The sequence below is a fragment of the Chrysemys picta genome, chromosome 13 (genome assembly GCF_011386835.1).
Source record: "Chrysemys picta bellii isolate R12L10 chromosome 13, ASM1138683v2, whole genome shotgun sequence".
NCBI lineage: Eukaryota > Metazoa > Chordata > Testudines > Emydidae > Chrysemys > Chrysemys picta.
This window is the reverse complement of record NC_088803.1, coordinates 31,661,963-31,679,917: the sequence shown is the minus strand read 5'-3', so window position 1 is coordinate 31,679,917 and position 17,955 is coordinate 31,661,963. Positions and strand designations below refer to the sequence as shown.

The 17,955-nt window shown below is 43.5% G+C and overlaps 1 protein-coding gene across 6 annotated transcripts in view; it reads left to right on the top strand.

Annotated features, from left to right (window-relative positions):
- Positions 1-17,955, top strand: part of PTPRT (protein tyrosine phosphatase receptor type T) — a 736,092-nt gene that overhangs the window by 617,018 nt on the left and 101,119 nt on the right. For all 6 annotated transcript variants that reach the window (XM_005295345.3, XM_005295344.3, XM_005295348.3 and 3 more), the window contains one exon: positions 978-1,113. In XM_005295345.3, coding sequence (XP_005295402.1) covers positions 978-1,113 — 136 coding nt within the window. The remainder of the gene's footprint in view (positions 1-977; positions 1,114-17,955) is intronic.

The window sequence follows — 17,955 nt, the reverse complement described above, 5'->3', positions numbered from 1 at the left end:
ATAATGATATTCAACAGATTATGACTTTTCAAATGGTACCTTACAAGACATAATTTATACAAAATTTATCATAGTCTTGTAAAAATGATGACCATAAGAGTATAGACTGTCACACAAAACCTTTAGGCTTTCTGGATCAAACTCAACACATTTAAATTTTATCTGGGAGGAAATCAATGCAGTAGCCAGTGAAGTCTACACAACATAGGTGTAATAGGCTTCCCATGAGTAGCACCGCTAAATAATTGGGCAGCCACATTCTACAAAGTGATCAACTATTGGAGGGGAATCAGAACCTTGAAGTCAGACCTTGGCAAGTAAGTGAAAGAGGAAATGCTTTTCAAAGAGTAAGTTTATAAATATATTTGATTTTTAAATGCCCACAGTGTACATTTTCTGTTGAGGTGAAAATTGTGTTGCCTTGCCAAAGACAGAAGAACTCATACATGGAACAAAGTAGATGATTTGAGTGGGCGATGGGGTTGTTTTGTATGTTTGGATTAATGTTTGTTGAATGTGTAATCAGTGTAGTGGCAAATACATATTTTTTCTGACTGCAGAAGAAAAAATGTTGCTACAAAACTATTATGGGGATGCTTCACTGTAAACTTTGTGCTGTTTGTTGTTTCTGTCCCTAAGATTAGCACCTGCAGCTAAATTATGTAGGATTAAAATTATAACTGCTATTAATTCTCCTGCTTCTGGGTATAAGCTGATTGCTATCTGAAAAAGACATTTTCCCCTATAGTATAATATTGTAAAATTAATCAGGTGTGTTATACTGAGGCTTTACACCTCCCTCTGAAACATCTGGTACTAGCCACTGCTGAAAGCAGTAGATCAGGCTAGATGGACAATTTGACTGCTGCAATTTGTTTATAGGTATATCATTAGGTTTTAACTATTAAAATCTGATCACTGTGGGATATTTTCTACAAGTTCTAATTTTTATTTCCTTCCTCCCCCTACCTTTTAAGGAGCTTCCACCCAGAATTCCAATGCAGTGGAGCCCGAAAAGCAAGCTGACAACACAGTGAAAATGGCTGGGGTTATAGCTGGCCTTCTGATGTTTGTTATTATCCTCTTAGGAGCAATGCTCACCATCAAAAGGAGGTAAGTCTCTGCTTTGCTTCCATTGTAGAGCTACTGGCTGGGACTGCTTGTATTTTACTAAAGCTGTTACCTCAGTAGAGATAGGCCTTGGCTACACTTGCAAGTTACAGCACTGTAAAGCCTCCCCCAGCGCTGTAACTCACTCCCCATCCACACTGGCAGGGCACTTACAGCGCTGTATCTCCCTGGGTACACCGCTGCAGGTACTCCACATCTCTGAGAGGAATAACAGCTGCAGCGGAGTGGCTACGACTCACAGGTGTGAGTGTAAACGCTTGCAGGGCTGTACTAATCACCTTGTCAAGTGGCCAATCCTCTCCATTGTTGTGACCGGCTGCAGGAATGCGGATGTGCCGGTTTCAAAGCTCATACCACAGAGAAAAGCAAACAGTTTGCAGCTGGCTTTGAGTGAGTAAATGAATGAGCAGGGGGCCGGGAGTTCGGAACTTGCAAAATAGAGAGCTAACATGCTCCAAAAAGCACTCTCTCTCCCCCCCACACTCCCTGTCACAATCTACCCCACCCCACTGTTTTGAAAAGCACGTTGCAGCCACATGAATGCTGGGATAGCTGCCCATAATGCACCGCTCCCAACACAGCTGCAAATGTTGCAAGTGTGGCCACACCACTGCGCTGGCAGCTGTCAGTGTGGCCAGACTGCAGCGCTTTTCCCTACTCAGCTGTACGAAGACAGGTTTACCTCACAGCGCTGTACAGCTGCAAGTGTAGCCAAGGCCAGAAAACACTCCACTTTGTGTTCATGTGGTGGAAAGGATCTGGGTGGTGGTGGTGATTTATTTGTATCAACGTAGCATCTACGAGCCAGGGCCCCGTTGTGCTGGACACTATACAAACCCAGAACAAAAAGACAGTCCATGTCCCAAAGACTAGGAAACAGTGAGACAATGTTGGCCAGCCTGATAGACAGTGGTCTCAGCCCATCAGCAGCTTAACCATTGTCAAGTGTTTTGGAGGCATCATGGGAAAAGAGTTTTGAGGAGGGTGTTAAAGGAGGATAGTGTGTCAGTTTTGTGGATATTTACTGGGAGCTCCTCCCAAATGAGGGACAGCATGGGAGAAAGTACAAAGCGGCTTGTTTGAAAATTTGACAACTGGGCAATAGAGGCTGGCATCATGAGGCAGGAGTCAAGATCTCCAAAGTGACTGAGAGATGATAGGTAGGGCAGATGTAGGCTATGAAAGGCCTTGAAAGTGAATACAAGTAGCTTATATTTGATGTGATAGAAAATGGGGAGCCAGTGGAAGGATGTAAAGAGAGGAGTGACATGGTCAAAGTGACAAGCTAGGAAAATCTTTGCAGCACCGTACTGAATGGATGCCAGTGGGGCAAGGTTGTATTTATCAAGGCCAGAGAGAAGGATGCAAGATGATGAGAGCATGGACAAAGAGTTTTAGCTGTGTGTGGATAGAAAAGGCCCTATCATAGAGATGTTATGCAGAAAGAATCAGCAAGATGTAGACATAGTCTAGATGTGTGGACCTAGAGAGAGGGCCAAGCTGAAGAAGGCAGGTAGAATGGGGGTGCTGTCTACAGCAATTGAGAAAGGAGGTAGCAGAGAGGGACAGCGGGGAGATTAGAAGGAAACAGGTCTGGAGGAGGAGATCTGTAAGTTGTCAGAATGGATATGGTAGTTGAATTCGCATTTGTGGATGACTTTATCCAGAGATAAGATGGGGAGAAAGAAAAGAAGGGGACCAAGGACAGAGTCCTGTGGAATCCCTCACAGAAAACCAGTGGGAGGATGAGGACCCTCCAGAGGACACACTGGAGCGATTATAGAGGTAGGGGAGAATCAGGAGAAAACTGAGTCCTGGAAGCCAGTGGAGGACAGGATTTCAAGAAGAGGAGCATGGTCAAGTGTGTTGAAGGTGGCTGGTGAAGTTAAAGGAGTATGGGGACGGAATATTGATTCTAAGTTTTGGTGAAGAAGATGTCATTAGAAACTGGTGAGAGTGATTTCAGTGGAGTGCTAGGGGTGGAGGCTGGATTGGGAAGCAGGGCCGGCTTTAGGAAGTGCGGGGCCCGATTCGAATACCCGGTGACGGTCCGGGTCTTCGGCGGCACTTTGGCAGTGGGTCCTTCACTCGCTCCGGGTCTTCTGCGGCACTGAAGGACCCGCCACTGAAATGCCGCCGAAGACCTGGACCATCGCCAGGTGAGCAAAAATTTAAAAAGGCGCCTAAGTTAGGCACTCTTCTTTAGGGCGCGGGGCCCTCTTAGGCACGGGCGTGGGGCCCTCTTAGGCACAGGGCCCGATTTGGGGGAATCGGGGGAAACAGCCTAAAGCCAGCCCTGCTGGGAAGGTCTGGGACAGAACTGAAGGGTGAGGAACTTCATAAAGTGATTATCGACAGCATGTTCAATGATCTTAGAGATTAAAAGGGAGATGGGGCAAGTGGGGGTCATTGGAGGGTTTTTGTAAGTTGGGAGAAAGTAAAGAATGTTTGTAGTGTGAGGGGAAAGAGCTAGAGAGAATGAGAAGTTAAAAAGAAGAGTAAGAATGGAGACAAGAATGGGCCCAGGGCACTGGGACAAGTAAAGAGGTTAGAGGAGGAAAGCAGACAAGAAACGTTCTAGCTTTGAGATTTTGTCTAGGGGAGTTAGAGGGCTATGTGAATCACACTACAATAGTAAATCTGGTTGAATTGTCTGGTTTTGACTTGTCTGTTGAAGGAGGCTCTTGTGGTTAGAGTATGGACCTATAACCTGGAGTGCTGGGTTCTAGACCAGATTCTGCAAGCCACTTTATAACCATGGGAAAGTCACTTTGCCTGTCTGAAAAAAAGGGTAACAATACCTCAAAGATATGTTGAGAGCTTATTTGTAAAGCATTTTCAGATCCTCAGATGAATGATGCTATATATGTGCAAAGTAGTGTTATTAAAATGAAATTTGAGCTGTTTTGCAGTTTGGAATTTTACTCTGTTTTGCACATTTCTTAAACTTGTCATTATTTTACAATTATCCTTCATTCTGCCTTTGGAGAGAGAGAAGATGCGATTTCGCAGATGCATGCAGCATTCCCATGTGATTTCTAAATGACTGGCTGTGAAATGTGGCAGAGATTTCAGCAGAAAATTGCTTTATTTTATTTTATTTTATTTTTATTTATATTTTTTTTTTAACGTGAGCGGGTGAGGATGCTGGAGTGGCTTATTCTAGGGTGATGATTACCTCGCCGAGTGTGGTGTGTGTGTGCTTGCTTAGAGACAGCCATTTCCTTTGGAATATGAGTTCAGCTGGACGGAGCGTTAAAATCTTGCAGTGGGGAGAAGTGATTTCTGAGAGTTTATTTTTGTTCATGTTTGGCTGAAACTGTCTGAAATTGTTGCTGCTGTGGATAGAATCAAAGTTTTCAAGCAGTTCATCTTTGTGTGACTGTGCGCTTTCTTTGTGAACCGTTGGTTTTCAAACTTTGAAATAGAGCATAGCTTGTAGCTGGTTTTTCTGTTATCAGTTTAAGCGCTCCTACCATGTAACATACAGATATGATTCAGAAAACAGATAGGACACAGATATGTTTCATACCAAGGAGGGATTTTGCGTGTGTTGGGATTTTTTTGACAGTTACTTTTCTGATGCTATCTCTCTTTTTTTCAACATGATTGGTGTTGGCTGCGTACGTGTTTATTCAGTGTGCTGTCCCAGCTCTGTGGAGATAGCAGACCTTAATTAAACTGCCTAATAAATTTACAGATTTGGTTTTTAGCAAAGGCACCCGGCTAGGTTTATTGTTGGCGAGGCACGGTAACAGCATCTGGCAGACTCTACGAGTATACGAAGACATGTAGGCTCATGACAATGAACGCAGCTTAGGTAGTGGTGGGACTTTCCACTGCTCCCTAGGCTGGTCAAAGATACTCCCTTTGAGATACATTTTTATACCCCAATACAAACAAGTTAGTACTTTCCCTTTGACATAGTTAGTTACTGCCCCCTGACTTCGCTAGTTATTACCCATTATTTTGTACATGTTGATTTACTTAAAACATCTTTATTACGTACTGTCATCATAACCTTATCTTTTAAAAGAGATCAGTATGTTCTGTTATCCGTGGGAAATGTTTTTGTATCATCCTTAATATCAAAATGCTCTGGTCCCTTAATATTGGGATGTGTTTGCGTAAGCACTCTGTAACTAGCACTTTTTAGGAATGTGTATTTCTGCAATATTAGCCCTGTTCTTGCCAAATTCTGTAAGGAGATCCTGTCTCATGCCAGGCCTCTAATACAAGGACTTATGTCTCAGTCTCTCTTCCTACTACATTTCTGATCCTAGATGAAACCTGAGCTGCCTGATCCAACACAGCCTTAGTTAGACAGCTACCATTTATATATTTGAGTAGCCCCATTGACTTTGCTAGGTCTACTAGCATGAGTGAGAACTACTTACGTGACTGAGGGGATGCAGGGTAAGGCACTCATTCCTAGACAGTATTAAAACTTTCCTTCAGCTTATTTGCCACTTTTCGTAGTGCACACTGCTGAAAATTCAAAGAAGGGCATACAAGAGATGGCCACAAAAATGCAAGTTCATTTATTGCGCACATTGACACATGCAAATAAGATAATACTTGAGCATGTAAATTGTCTGTTAATTACATCGCTACTGAATGCCTTAAAAACCCATTAGAGAGACAAAGTGAGTGGTGTAATATTTTTATTGGACCAACTTCTGTTGGGGAGAGATACAAGCTTTTGAGCCACACAGAGCTCTCCTTCAGGTCTGGGAAAGGTGCTCCCAGCATCACGGTAAAATGCAAGGTGGAGCATATTGTTTGGCATAAGTAATTAGCACATATTCAAAGGAACCATTTAAGGTAAAGTGGCCCGTTAACACCTCTGTAGTCATAGGACAAAAAGAGGGGGTCGGTGGGTTATAAATTATTGTAAGAAGCCATAAATCCAGTGTGTTTGTTCAGTCCATGCTTTTTAGTGTCCAGTAATGAATTTAAGCTCCCAGGCTCATCTTTTGAAAGTGTTGTGCAGGTTTCCTTTTAGGCTGAGGACTGATAGGTCAGATATAGCGTGATTGCTTTGTGAATAGCATTTGCCCACTGGTGATGGGGAGAAGGGATTTGAACAGGGATCTGCCACAACTCAAGTGAGTGCCCTAACCACTGGGCTATGGGATATTCTGATGTGAAGCTCCCTCAATCTCTTCTATTGAAGCTGTTGCACTTTGGATAAATAATTAGTCATTGGAACAGGGGGACTGGATCCCGGGTCTCCCCATCTTGGGTGAGTGCTCTAACCACCAGGCTACAGAGTCATTCTCATGCTCGTGTGCTCTCTCTCACTCTGAGTCATTCCTCCCACCCCACACCTTCTTGCTAAAACAGCATAAGGCAAGTAAGTCTAAAGAGGATTCCTGGATCTGAATCACAAGAGGAAATAGACACCTTGCTGCAGCCCACACTTAGGTGTCTATATCTGTGAGAGGGGTGGGTCTCAATTCACACCCCTCTAGATGGCATCTTCCACTGGCTAGCTTAGATAGGTCCCCCCCTAGCATGCTAGCTTTTGTTAATTGCAGTCTAAGGTGCTTATCTCTCCCCATTCATTGTACAGAAGCTTAGGTGCCTAACTCAGACCTTGTGTATTGCAGTGATTTTGCCAAATGCCTAAAAGTTAGGCAGTGTGATGCAGTAGTGTCACAATGCCTAATTCTTTTTGTGCATCCCAGCTGTCATAAATATAAAGGGAAGGGTAACAACCTTCCTGTATACAGTACTATAAAATCCCTCCTGGCCAGAGGCACCAATATCCTTTTACCTGTAAAAGGTTAAAGAAGCTCAGGTAACCTGGCTGACACCTGACCCAAAGGACCAATAAGGGGACAAGATACTTTCAAATCTCGGGGGGAGACTTTTGTTTGTGCTCTTTGTTTTGGTGGTGTTCTCTCTTGGGACTAAGAGGGACCGGACATCAATCCATGTTCTCCAAATCTTTCTGAACAAGTCTCTCATATTTCAAACTTGTAAGAAACGGTCAGGCAAGGTGTATTAGTTTATCTTTGTTTTCTCAACTTGTGAATTTTACCTTTGCTAGAAGGAGGTTTATCCCTGTTTTGTTGTAACTTTGAAACTAAGGCTAGAGGGGGTTCCTCTGGGCTCTTTGAATCTGATTACCCTGTAAAGTTATTTTCCATCCTGATTTTACAGAGATGATTTTTACATTTTCTTTTTAATAAAATCCTTCTTTTAAGAACCTGACTGATTTTTCCATTGTCCAAAGACCCAGGGATTTGGGTCTTTGATCACTTTGTAACCAATTGGTTAGGATATTACTCTCAAGCTTCCCCAGGAAAGGGGGTGTAAGGGTTTGGGGGGATATTTCCAAGTGGTCCTTTCCCTATTTCTTGTTAAATCACTTGGTGGTGGCAGCGTACCAGGTTTTAACCTAAGCTGGTAGAAATAAGCTTAGGGGGCTTTCATGCGGGTCCCCACAGCTGTACCCTAGAGTTCAGAGTGGGGAAGGAACCCTGACAACAGCCCTGGTTCCTTTCAGCATTGATAGCCTCTCTCATAATTCTGTTGACCTGTGGTGTCTTGTTATAAATCATATATGTTGCTCTGAAGAAAACAAACAGCACCTTTCTGATGGTGATCAGAAATCCAGTATTAAGGGATACAGTTTTTCTTTTCTTAAGCTTAGCTTAGCTTAGTCCAGTCAGAGACTTTAATATGCTGTAAATACTTGGGGGATACTCATTTTCTGTAAGTGTCTTTTCCTAATTTGCAGTTAAAAGCACAACTGAGCAAAGTTTGCATAAGCAGACATGTTTTGCCAGGACCTGTATAGTAGTACTGTAAATGTTTCAGTGACAGTACCTGAAGATATTAAAACACATAGAGTTATTTTTAGAATGTGAGGTATTTGTAATAAATTCTGATCAGGAAAGAGATATGAGTTCCAAATTTTGCCATAGACCATGTGCTAATTTTCAAGATTTGCAGTACATGGAAGTGAACTCCTGCATAGAATCATAGAAATGTAGGACTGAAAGGGACCTCAATTGGTCATTTAGTCCAGTCCCTTGCATTGAGGAAGGACTAAGTCCCTGACAGGTGTTAACCTGTTCTTAAACAGCTCCAGTGACGGGGATTCCACAACCTCCCTTGATAATTTGTTCGGTGCTTAACTACCCTTACAGATAGGAAGTTTTTCCTAATGTGTAACCTAAATCTCGCTTGCCTCAATTTAAACCCATTACTTCTTCTGTCCACAGTGGTTAAGGAGAACAATTTATCACCTTCATTTCTATAACAGCTTTTTATGTACTTGAAAACTTTTATCATGTCCTCCTTTAGTCTTTTCCAGACTAAACAAACCCAGTTTTTTCAATCTTTCCTTATAGGTCATATTTTCTAGACTAGACCTTTTGTTGCTTTTCTTAAGACTTTCTCCAATTTATCCACATCTTTCCCGAAGTGTGGTGCCCAGACCTGGACACGATACTCCAGATGAGGTCTCATCAATGCTAAGTAGAATGGAAGAATTAATTCTCGTGTTTTGTTTACCATGTTTGTGCTAATACATCCCAGAATGATGTTTGCTTTTTTAGCAACAGTATTCCATTATTAACTCCTATTTAGTTTGTGATTCACTATAAATCCCAGATCCTTTTCTGCAGTATTCCTTCCTAGGCAATCATTTCCCATTTTGTATACGTGCAATTGATTATTCCTTCCTAAGTGTAGTACTTTGCATTTGTCCTTATTGAATTTCATCCTGTTTATTTCGGATCATTTCTCCAGTTCGTCAAGATCATATTGAATTCTAATACTGTCCTTCAGAGTGCTTGCTATCCCCCTCAGCTTGATATTGTCTGCAAACTTTATAAGTGTACTCCCTATGCCATTATCCAAATAAGTTATGAAGATATTGTATAGAACTGGACCCAGGGCTGATCCTTGCAGGACCCCACCCAATATGCCCTTCCAGCTTGACTGTGAACCATTGATAACTTCCCTCCGAGTATGGTTTTCCAACCTGTTGTGCACCCATCTTATCATAGGTTCACCTAGGCTATATTTCTCTAGTTTACTTATGAGGAGGTCATGTGACACAGTCTCATAAGCCTTACTAAAGTCAAGATATATCACATCTATTGCTCCCCGCATCCACAAGACTTGTTACCTTGTCAAATAAGGATATTAGATTGGTGGGACATGATTTGTTCTTGACAAATCCATGTTGACTGATAATATTATTGTTGTGTATTTGGTTGTCGTGGAAGGTTTACAGCATTCTGTGTCTCCAGTGATTTCTTCCTAAAACTGTTGCCCCCAAGGATATAACAGTTATCACCTTATTATCTTCTAGGTGCTTACAAATTGACTGATTATTTGCTCATTATGTTCCCAGATACTGAAGTTAAGATGGCTGGTCTATAATTCCGTGGGTTGTCCTTGTTCCCTTTGTATATATAGGTACTATATTTGACATTTTCCAGTCCTCTGGGATCTCATCCACCCTCCACAAGTTCTCAAAGATAATCGTTAATGGCTCAGAGATCTCTTCAGTCTATTCCTTAGGTATTCTAGGACCTATTTCATCAGGCCTGCATGCATGCTCACAAATAGGTTCCACAGATTAGGATCGCTCCATCATTAACCCTTCAGTCTTTCCCCTGGTCCCTTTCTTGGTCCCAACATTGTGCCGTTTCTTATGCTGTTCCCTGTGCTTGGTAGAGCCTCACATATCTTTGTTTTCCAACCACCCCTCTCTCTTCTGTCAACTCCCTCTGTAAAATCCACTTGTTCCATGAAGCTTTCCTGCATTGGTCCTCTCTTTGGTCTGCATATTTTTAAAAATATCCATGCTGGATTCTTACTCACTGCTGATCTGGTTTGTCACTGCTTCTCCAGCTCCCCACACAAGCGTTTGAAAATATCATCATAGAGGAGTCTCGGAAGTGGAACTGCAGGGAGGTAATTTTATTTCTTCAAAGCTACTGAGCCAGATCCTCAGCTGGTGTAAATCAGCTTGCATCCATTGACATCACTGATCGCAGTGGAGCTGTGCTGATCTACACCATCTGCGGATTTGTTCCATCATCACTGCGTGATCCTTGCTCTTGAATGGTAAGCTGGAGAGCCAGCAAAAGGCTAAGTGACCAAGGAGTAAGAATCCTAAAAAGCAGAGGTAAGTAATTGGTTGCGTCCAAGTTAGATTTTAAGCTTTTTCGAAGCAGAAATTATCATCAACTTTGTTTTGTAAAGTGCTTATGCGTGGTTACTGCACCATATAAATAATCATTCCTTGGTGACCAGGAGGAAACTCAAGGGCTACTTTATAGAGTTAACGGGTTGTTTATGTGGTATATATATACAGTCACTGGATTATTGTCCTTTTTCATATCCTTTTAGTTGAGGTGCGAAGAGTAGGCAATGTTCGGACCCATACCTGTGTGACAAGTTGTACCCCTTGGGAAGCCACTTGAGGTGCTGAAGATACCACTGAGTCTACCTGTTCTGCCAGCATGGGCCCCCTTTACTCTCTTGCTGAGCCAGGCTCTTAAAACCTCCTCTAACACACACACAGGCAGGGCCACACCCAGCTGCAGATCAGCTTTGGGAAGACTCATTTTAAGGGACTTGCTCCAGCACTCAGATGTCCACCTCCCTTTGAGTACAGGCACAAAGATATATTATGAAATTCGCCTCTTCCCTCAGTGTGGAAGAGAGATGTGCACACTTCTTGTTCCCGTCCCCCCAGTTAGAAATTGCATAAACTGGGTTATATTGTAAACCAGAAATAAGTTTAATAACTAAAATAGGTGTATTTTAAGTAGTTAAGGAGGAAGCAGACAGAACAAGGCAGATTACTAAGAAAATAAAACAGAGCACACAAACTAAGCTTAATACACTAAAGAAACTGGTTACATGGAAATTCTCACCCTAAATTTGGTTTTAATAATCTTCTTCACAGGCCAGATGCCCTTCAGCCACAGGCCAGATGCCCTTCCAGTTCTTTCCCTCAGTTCAGTCTTAGTTGTTTCCAGCAGTCATCTTGGGTGGGGTAGCAGGGGAGAACTGACAACCTGGATTACCTCACTCCCACCCTTACATAGGATTTGCATAAGGCGGGAGTCCTTTGTTTCTTAGTTTGACCTCCCTCCCCCCCGACCCCAGTGTCTCGTGGAAAAGTACAGAATTCAAGATGGGTTCCAATATCAGGTGACATGGTTACATGCCTCTGTAGGACCCTTGTACACTTCTTCCTGTGCCTTCTTCACAGGCTGACCCACAGGTTCACAGGAAGACTAAGCTCTTGTACAGTTCATTGGACTTGTTGATGGGCCATCCGCCCTGTCTGGCTTTTCCATTGTTGTACCTGAAGTGTTAACAGTGGGTGTCACCCAAAAGCATAGTTGAAATACAGATGTATAGTCAATATTCCTAATTTCAGATACAGAAATGATACAAGCATACAAATAGGACAATCACGTTCAGTAAATCATAACCTTTCCAATGATATCTCACATTAGCCATCTTGCATAAAGTATATCTCAGTTATGTCATATTCATATCATAAGCATATTTTCATAAGGAATATGGAATGACACATCACAACCTGGTCCATACTTAGAGCCCTGTGCAGATACAAACTTTGTATCTGCATCCAATCCTCAAAAATGGCCTGCGGATGCAGATATCCACAGATATAAAGAGGATAGCCACAGATTTTCAGGGCTCTATCTATACCCTTCCGAGATCTCATTTGGTGATCTTTCAGCTATCATGAATGGTGAAATTCTTGCAAGGTGAGCTGTTCTTGTGAGATTTCCACCATTTCATGCTGAAATTTTGCAAGAACGGTGACCACATTCAAATTAGATGCAGAACCAAAAAACTATCCACGATATAGGAACAGATGGGGGATTAGAATCTGAACCTTCTGGAAATTTAAAGGGAGTGGAAACTGAAGTTTCAGTTTCAGGTCACCTCTACTTCCTAGAGCTTCGAAATGAAACTTCTTTCTCTACTCATTTTCCCCCTTTTGGCTGCATGCAAATGAAATAGTTGTGTTCTGTTTTCCTCTGTGTACCTCTTTGGCTGTGCAACATCATCAACAATGTTGTGAGCCAGCCAGGGTGGGCATAATTCTCTGAGAACAATTGGCTAGTTTATAGGTGACTCTTTTCCCCCTTTAGAGGCAAGAAGAGTGTACAAAAGTGTTTTGGAAGCTTGCTTTACCTAGATCTGCTAGTGTACTTTGATCTTCCTTCAAACATACCTCTTGTATCAGTTCTGGACTTCTTTTGAATGGACACAGCCAGTCATGTCAAATTGAGGTTGAGAGTGGGAGTTCATGTGGACAAGTGTCCAGTAGCGATGGCATTGAACCTACCAAACAAATTTCACTTGTAAACTAAGGCAGATTGGGACCTGATCTTGTTATAGGAAACACCATCCGGGGCCATAAATGGATATGAATATTTTGTGATGTGTGGCTTAAAAAAACAACAGCAGCACACCACACACACACACCATTGGCTGCATAAATCATTTCATAACAGATTTGTTCTCTCGTTGTACAAACAAAAACGCAAGCAGCTTAACCTCTTTGAATTCAAACCTACTTAAAGGAATCATCTCTCAGCCTGCAGAGGCACTTGTACAAGATAGTCTTGTCTTTCTAGGCAATGATGCAGAAAATAAGTTATTTAATTAGACAAACTTGAGGCACTGCCTTCACGTGGAGCTGGAAGATACCACAGTAACATTTGTTCATGGTTCAGGGCATTATAGCTAATCAGTAATAGACACAATCGATCTGATTTTTTCTGAATGAAGTGTTTTGTTAACCAGTGTACAGAGTTGAAGGATGGAGAGAGATTGAGAACCCTGCACTGCCAAAACAAGGACACCTGAATTGTCAAAAGTTACAACTGGTTCTTATAAACCCCTCCAAATTAGGATGCTTCTCTGAACCTTATCTACATAGACTTGTAAAAAGACCCTGGCCTTCAGTTTGGTTTGGATGTGTTCAAACCCTTTTAGTTCGGCAAATGTTTGAAGCTACCCAACTTGTCTGCATGACTCAGTTAAATACTCGTATTTGAAGTTGAATAACCATACCAAACAAACTTGAGTTTTTTTCTATAGGGGAAAAATGAATGGTGGACTTATATGTGTCAATTTAACTCTGCAGTCACCCAGGACAAGCTAACAGGTTTTTAAATAGGACTCTTTGCCTACACTAGAAACTAAGGGCTTGTCTATACAAACATTTAGTTTGCAGCAAGTTGGGGTGTGAATATAACCCACAGTTGCCTGCTGCATACACACTGTCCATGCGGATCCTGCTCACGCACATAAACACTTAGTTAATGCGCTTTTATCTCATCCTCTTTGAAACCAGAGTAGATCTTTGTCTTTGTCTACACAAGTACTTAAAGACATACTCATTTAAGCCTACTCATTTCCCCAATGTTGACAAACATCTAGTGTGTGGGGGTCCGAACTTCAAAATACAGAATGCCAACATCTGATGCTTCCCCAATATTCTATAGACGATAGTTTGTTCACACGTGATATTAGTTGAATATTGTCTAACATAAAAAGTATAATAAAATAAAATGGTTGGTTACTAAATGCTTCTTGAAGCCAGAAAGACATTTGTGTAACTTTTTATTGTGCAAATACTTTTTGTCTGTTTTGGACCCCTTAATAGTTTGGATGTTGGCCAGTTCTTATTTTATCTTAATAGTTTTAACTCCTCCAAAATTGTGACTTACATTTCCCTAGAGAGTCAAGAATATGATGCTCTTCAGTGTTACATGTTTGAGAGGACAGAGCCTCTAGTAACCCCTGGAAGTGTGAGACTGAATAAATAGGATCAGACAGCCTGTCACTGTCTACTATAAATAAGTTCCTCAAAGACCTCCTGTGGCAAAATGAAGGTGGGGGGGGGGTAGAAGTCTAGAATTAGTTCCTTTTAAGAAAATTAGCTTTTTTCTGGATTAAGGTTGAAATCTGAAACTAATTAATTAAAACCCAACTGCCTGTTACTTTGTGACAAAGACTTGGGTCATGGGAAGGAGCTGCTCAATGGGTACTTGTACATTCAGTGGTGAAACACCCACCTCCCCTTCTGTATCGGTGTTGAAGAAAGACACATTCTGTGTCTATTATAGGTGAGGCTGGTAGTATTGCCTATTAAGATCCTGTTTCCAGTGGCTTATAACTTTGCCAATCTTTAACCAGGTGGCTGAAATTTTCCATGTCAGCTGTCTGCCTCAGGCTGAATTTTTGGGGGAAATTTAAGACAAAACAGTACAGCCATTTCCAAGGATTATAGGGGGAAAATATGTTGTTTTGCCAATGTTAAATTCTGGTGACTCTTTCTTTGAAAATGTCTAGCACCCCTATGCGTGACGTCCCCATGAAAATCCACACAAATTTGGCCAAGTTTTTAATTCCTTGGAAAATCATTTTACCTATGCTCAGCAGAGATTTTCTAGGGCTTTTCAGTTTAAAAATTCCATCCACACTGAGCATGCGCCAGTCTGGATGAGCAGAACTGTCCTTGCAATTACTGCTCTGAGCTATTGCGTGCCTTGCTGGGTCTGGGCTCAGGCACCAGAACTTAGGGTTACCATATTTCCACAAACAAAAAAGAGGACACTGGGGGGGGGGGGAAGCCCCGCCCTAGCCCCGCCCCGCCCCATCCACTCCCTCCCACTTCCCACCCCCTGACTGCTCCCCTCAGAACCCCAACCCCCCCTGCTTCTTGTCCCCTGACTGTCCCCTGCTGAGAACCCCCTACCCTAACTGCCCCCCCCCAGGACCCTACCTGTCCCCTGACTGCCCTGACCCTTATCCACTCGCATGGGTGGCAGGTTTGTAGAAATTTTGGTGGTGCCCAGAACCCCCCACCCCACCTGCCTAAGGCTCTGGGAGGGGGGTTGGGTGGGGGGAGGAGGTCTGGGGTGCAGGTCCTGGGCTGGGGATTAGGGTGCAGGAGGGGTGCAGGTTCTGGGATAGAGTTTGGGTGCTGGGTGCAGGCTCCGGGCTGGGGCAGGGGGTGGGTGTGCAGGAGGGGGTGAGGGGTGCAGGCTCTGGGATGGAGTTTGGGGGTGAGAGGCGGTGCAAAGGGAGGGGGTGCAGGCTTTAGGAGGAAGTTTGAGGGCAGGAGGGGGTGTGTGGGAAGGGGGAGGGGGATTGGGAGGGAGTTTGGGGATAGGAGGGGATGCAGGGGTGAGGGCTGTGGGTCTGGGGATGAGGGGTTCATGATGCAGGAGGGGGCTCAGGGATGGAGCAGAGGATTAGGGTGTGTGGGGATGAAGGCTGGGGGGTTTGGGGTGTTGGAGAGGCTCAGGGCTAGGGTGGAAGGGCAGGGTAAGGGCAGCCTGTCTTCCCATTAGTGGATTGGGGCACTAGGACCCGGGGGCAGCAGACAGCAGTTGTCTGCGTGTACTGCCAGAGCCAGCACACCCAGACAAGGGAGAGGCAGACAGGGACGGGGGGGGGGACCCACGGAGGGGGGGTGGCAGGTGGAGGCTGGGGACCCATCCAACACTCCCCCACTCCCTGACTGCCCCCCCCCCCACTCCTCTTACCATTCTGGCTCCACGTGGGTCGGTTTGTGTGTTACACAGGACTACAGAGAGAGGGAGGGGGGAGCAGGGGAGGGCTCTGGATGCTGGAGGCCAATGGGAGTGGGTCAGTCGGCCTAGCCGCCCAATCAGCAGCCACACTCTGCATGGAAGGGAGGGAGGGAGGCGAGGGAGAAAAAAACCCCGGACATTTTAACCTTGTTACCAATTCCTCCCGGACGGCTATTTAGAGACGCAAAAGCTGGACGTGTCCGGGGAAATACGGACGGATGGTAACCCTACCAGAACTGAAAGCAGGGCTACTATCTCTCCTGAGCTCTAACTGCCCCCCCACACACACACACACGCACACGCTTAACTCAGGCAGCATGGAGGAGAAATTTCTCTGATTTGAATGCAGATGATACAGGAGATGGACCACTCAGGGTGGGGAGTAGATTGAAACAAGAAGCCGGGATAGTGGGTGGGGGAGGAGGGGAAGGAGACTGGGAATGATAGCTGCCACTAGGAGGAAAATGGATTGGGAATTGGGGTGGGGGAGATTGGGAATGGCTGGCCAAGAAGACTGGGACTAGTAGCAAGAGACAGGAGGCATCTCTCTCTCTATGTATATGTCATCTTTCTCTCTATTACTTATATAGAGATGGTAGATATGGCTATATCTAGTCCCAAAGAAACACAGACTATGGGATATGCTCAGTTTCAGCTGTCTGACTTTCACTATCAAATGGTTAGGCCAGTCAAACAGCATAACTAGAAGTCTGACCTGACTCCTTCCACCTCCATCTCTGGAGCCAGATGTTCTGCAGTAGGAAGCAGAGATTTAGCATTGCAAAAAGCCCCCAAACCCAGTTCAAATTAGTCACCATGTTTCAATGACTGGATTTAGGTAGTTAAGAGGTCAGCTGTTGGATGTTTAAAAGGAAATCCTTGACTGCATTAGACTGGGCTTTACAGAAAATTATTCTGGTTACATCCTCAGTAGGTAAGAAGAAGAGACTGAGCAAATGACACATGGAGAAACTTCTGCACATGAATAAAAATGAAAGGCACCTCCTTGGATTCTAGCGCTTTTTTTTTCGTAATCTTTGGGAAACTTTAAGTTATTTTCCACCTTTCTTAGACCCTGGCTCTTAGAGAGTCACTGTGGTGATATTAAAAAAAAAAGAGAGTTTGGGAATCCTAGAGCTGTGTGGAACGTAGCCAGTCCCAAGCATGCAAAAATAATGAATCAGGCCCTGAAAAAACATTAGGTGGGTTTAAAACTAATGGGCCTTTTAAAAAAAAATCTGCCTTCTGGTTTGCCCTGAAACCTTGAGGGCTGGAAACGTTTTTTTTTTAAATGAAAGATGAAATTCTCATGAAATCACACAACTTCAGAAGCTGGGACTTCAAGAAAAACACAAAATATGGTGAGAGTCACAATTAAAATCACTAGAGTTGGCAACACTGAAAATCGTAGTACTTGCCCTTCACTTTTTGGAATATTGCTTTTGGCTTTTGTCTACATGGGCTCTCACTTCCTAAATCCCTCCTCATAAGAACATAATGGCCATACTGGGTCAGACTAATGATCCATCTTGCCCAGTATCCTGTCTCTGACAATGGCCCAGAGCTTCAACGGGAGTTTACAGAACAGGGCAATTATGGAGTGATCCATCCCTGTCTTCCCCTCCTGGCTTCTGGCAGTCAGAGGTTTGGAGTTGCCCTGAGCAGGGGTTGCATCCCTGACCATCTTGGTGAAGCCAGTTCTACTTTTAGCCATCACAACATCTCATGGCAACGAATTCCACAGGTTAGTTGTGCGTTATGTGAAAAAGTATTTCCTCTTGTCTGTACTAAACCTGCTGCCTGTTAATTTCATTGGGTGACCCCTGGGTTTTGTATTGTGGTAAAGGGTAAATAAACCTTCTCTAGTCACTTTTTCCACATTATTCATGATTTTATAGACTTATCATATCCCCTTTAGTCATCTCTCTTCTAAACTGAACAACCCTAATCTTTTTACTCTTTTTTTTAATCGTTTCATACCTTGATTATCTTTGTTGCTCTCCTCTGAACTTTTTCCAGTTCACTATATCCTTTCAGAGATGGGTAGGGCCCTACCAAATTCATGGTCCATTTTGATCAATTTCACAGGCAGAAGGTTTTAAAATTGACCAATTTCACATTTTCAGCTGTTTACATCTGAAATTTCACAGTGTTCTAACCACGGAGGTCCCAACCCAGAAGTGGGTCTGATCTCACCACC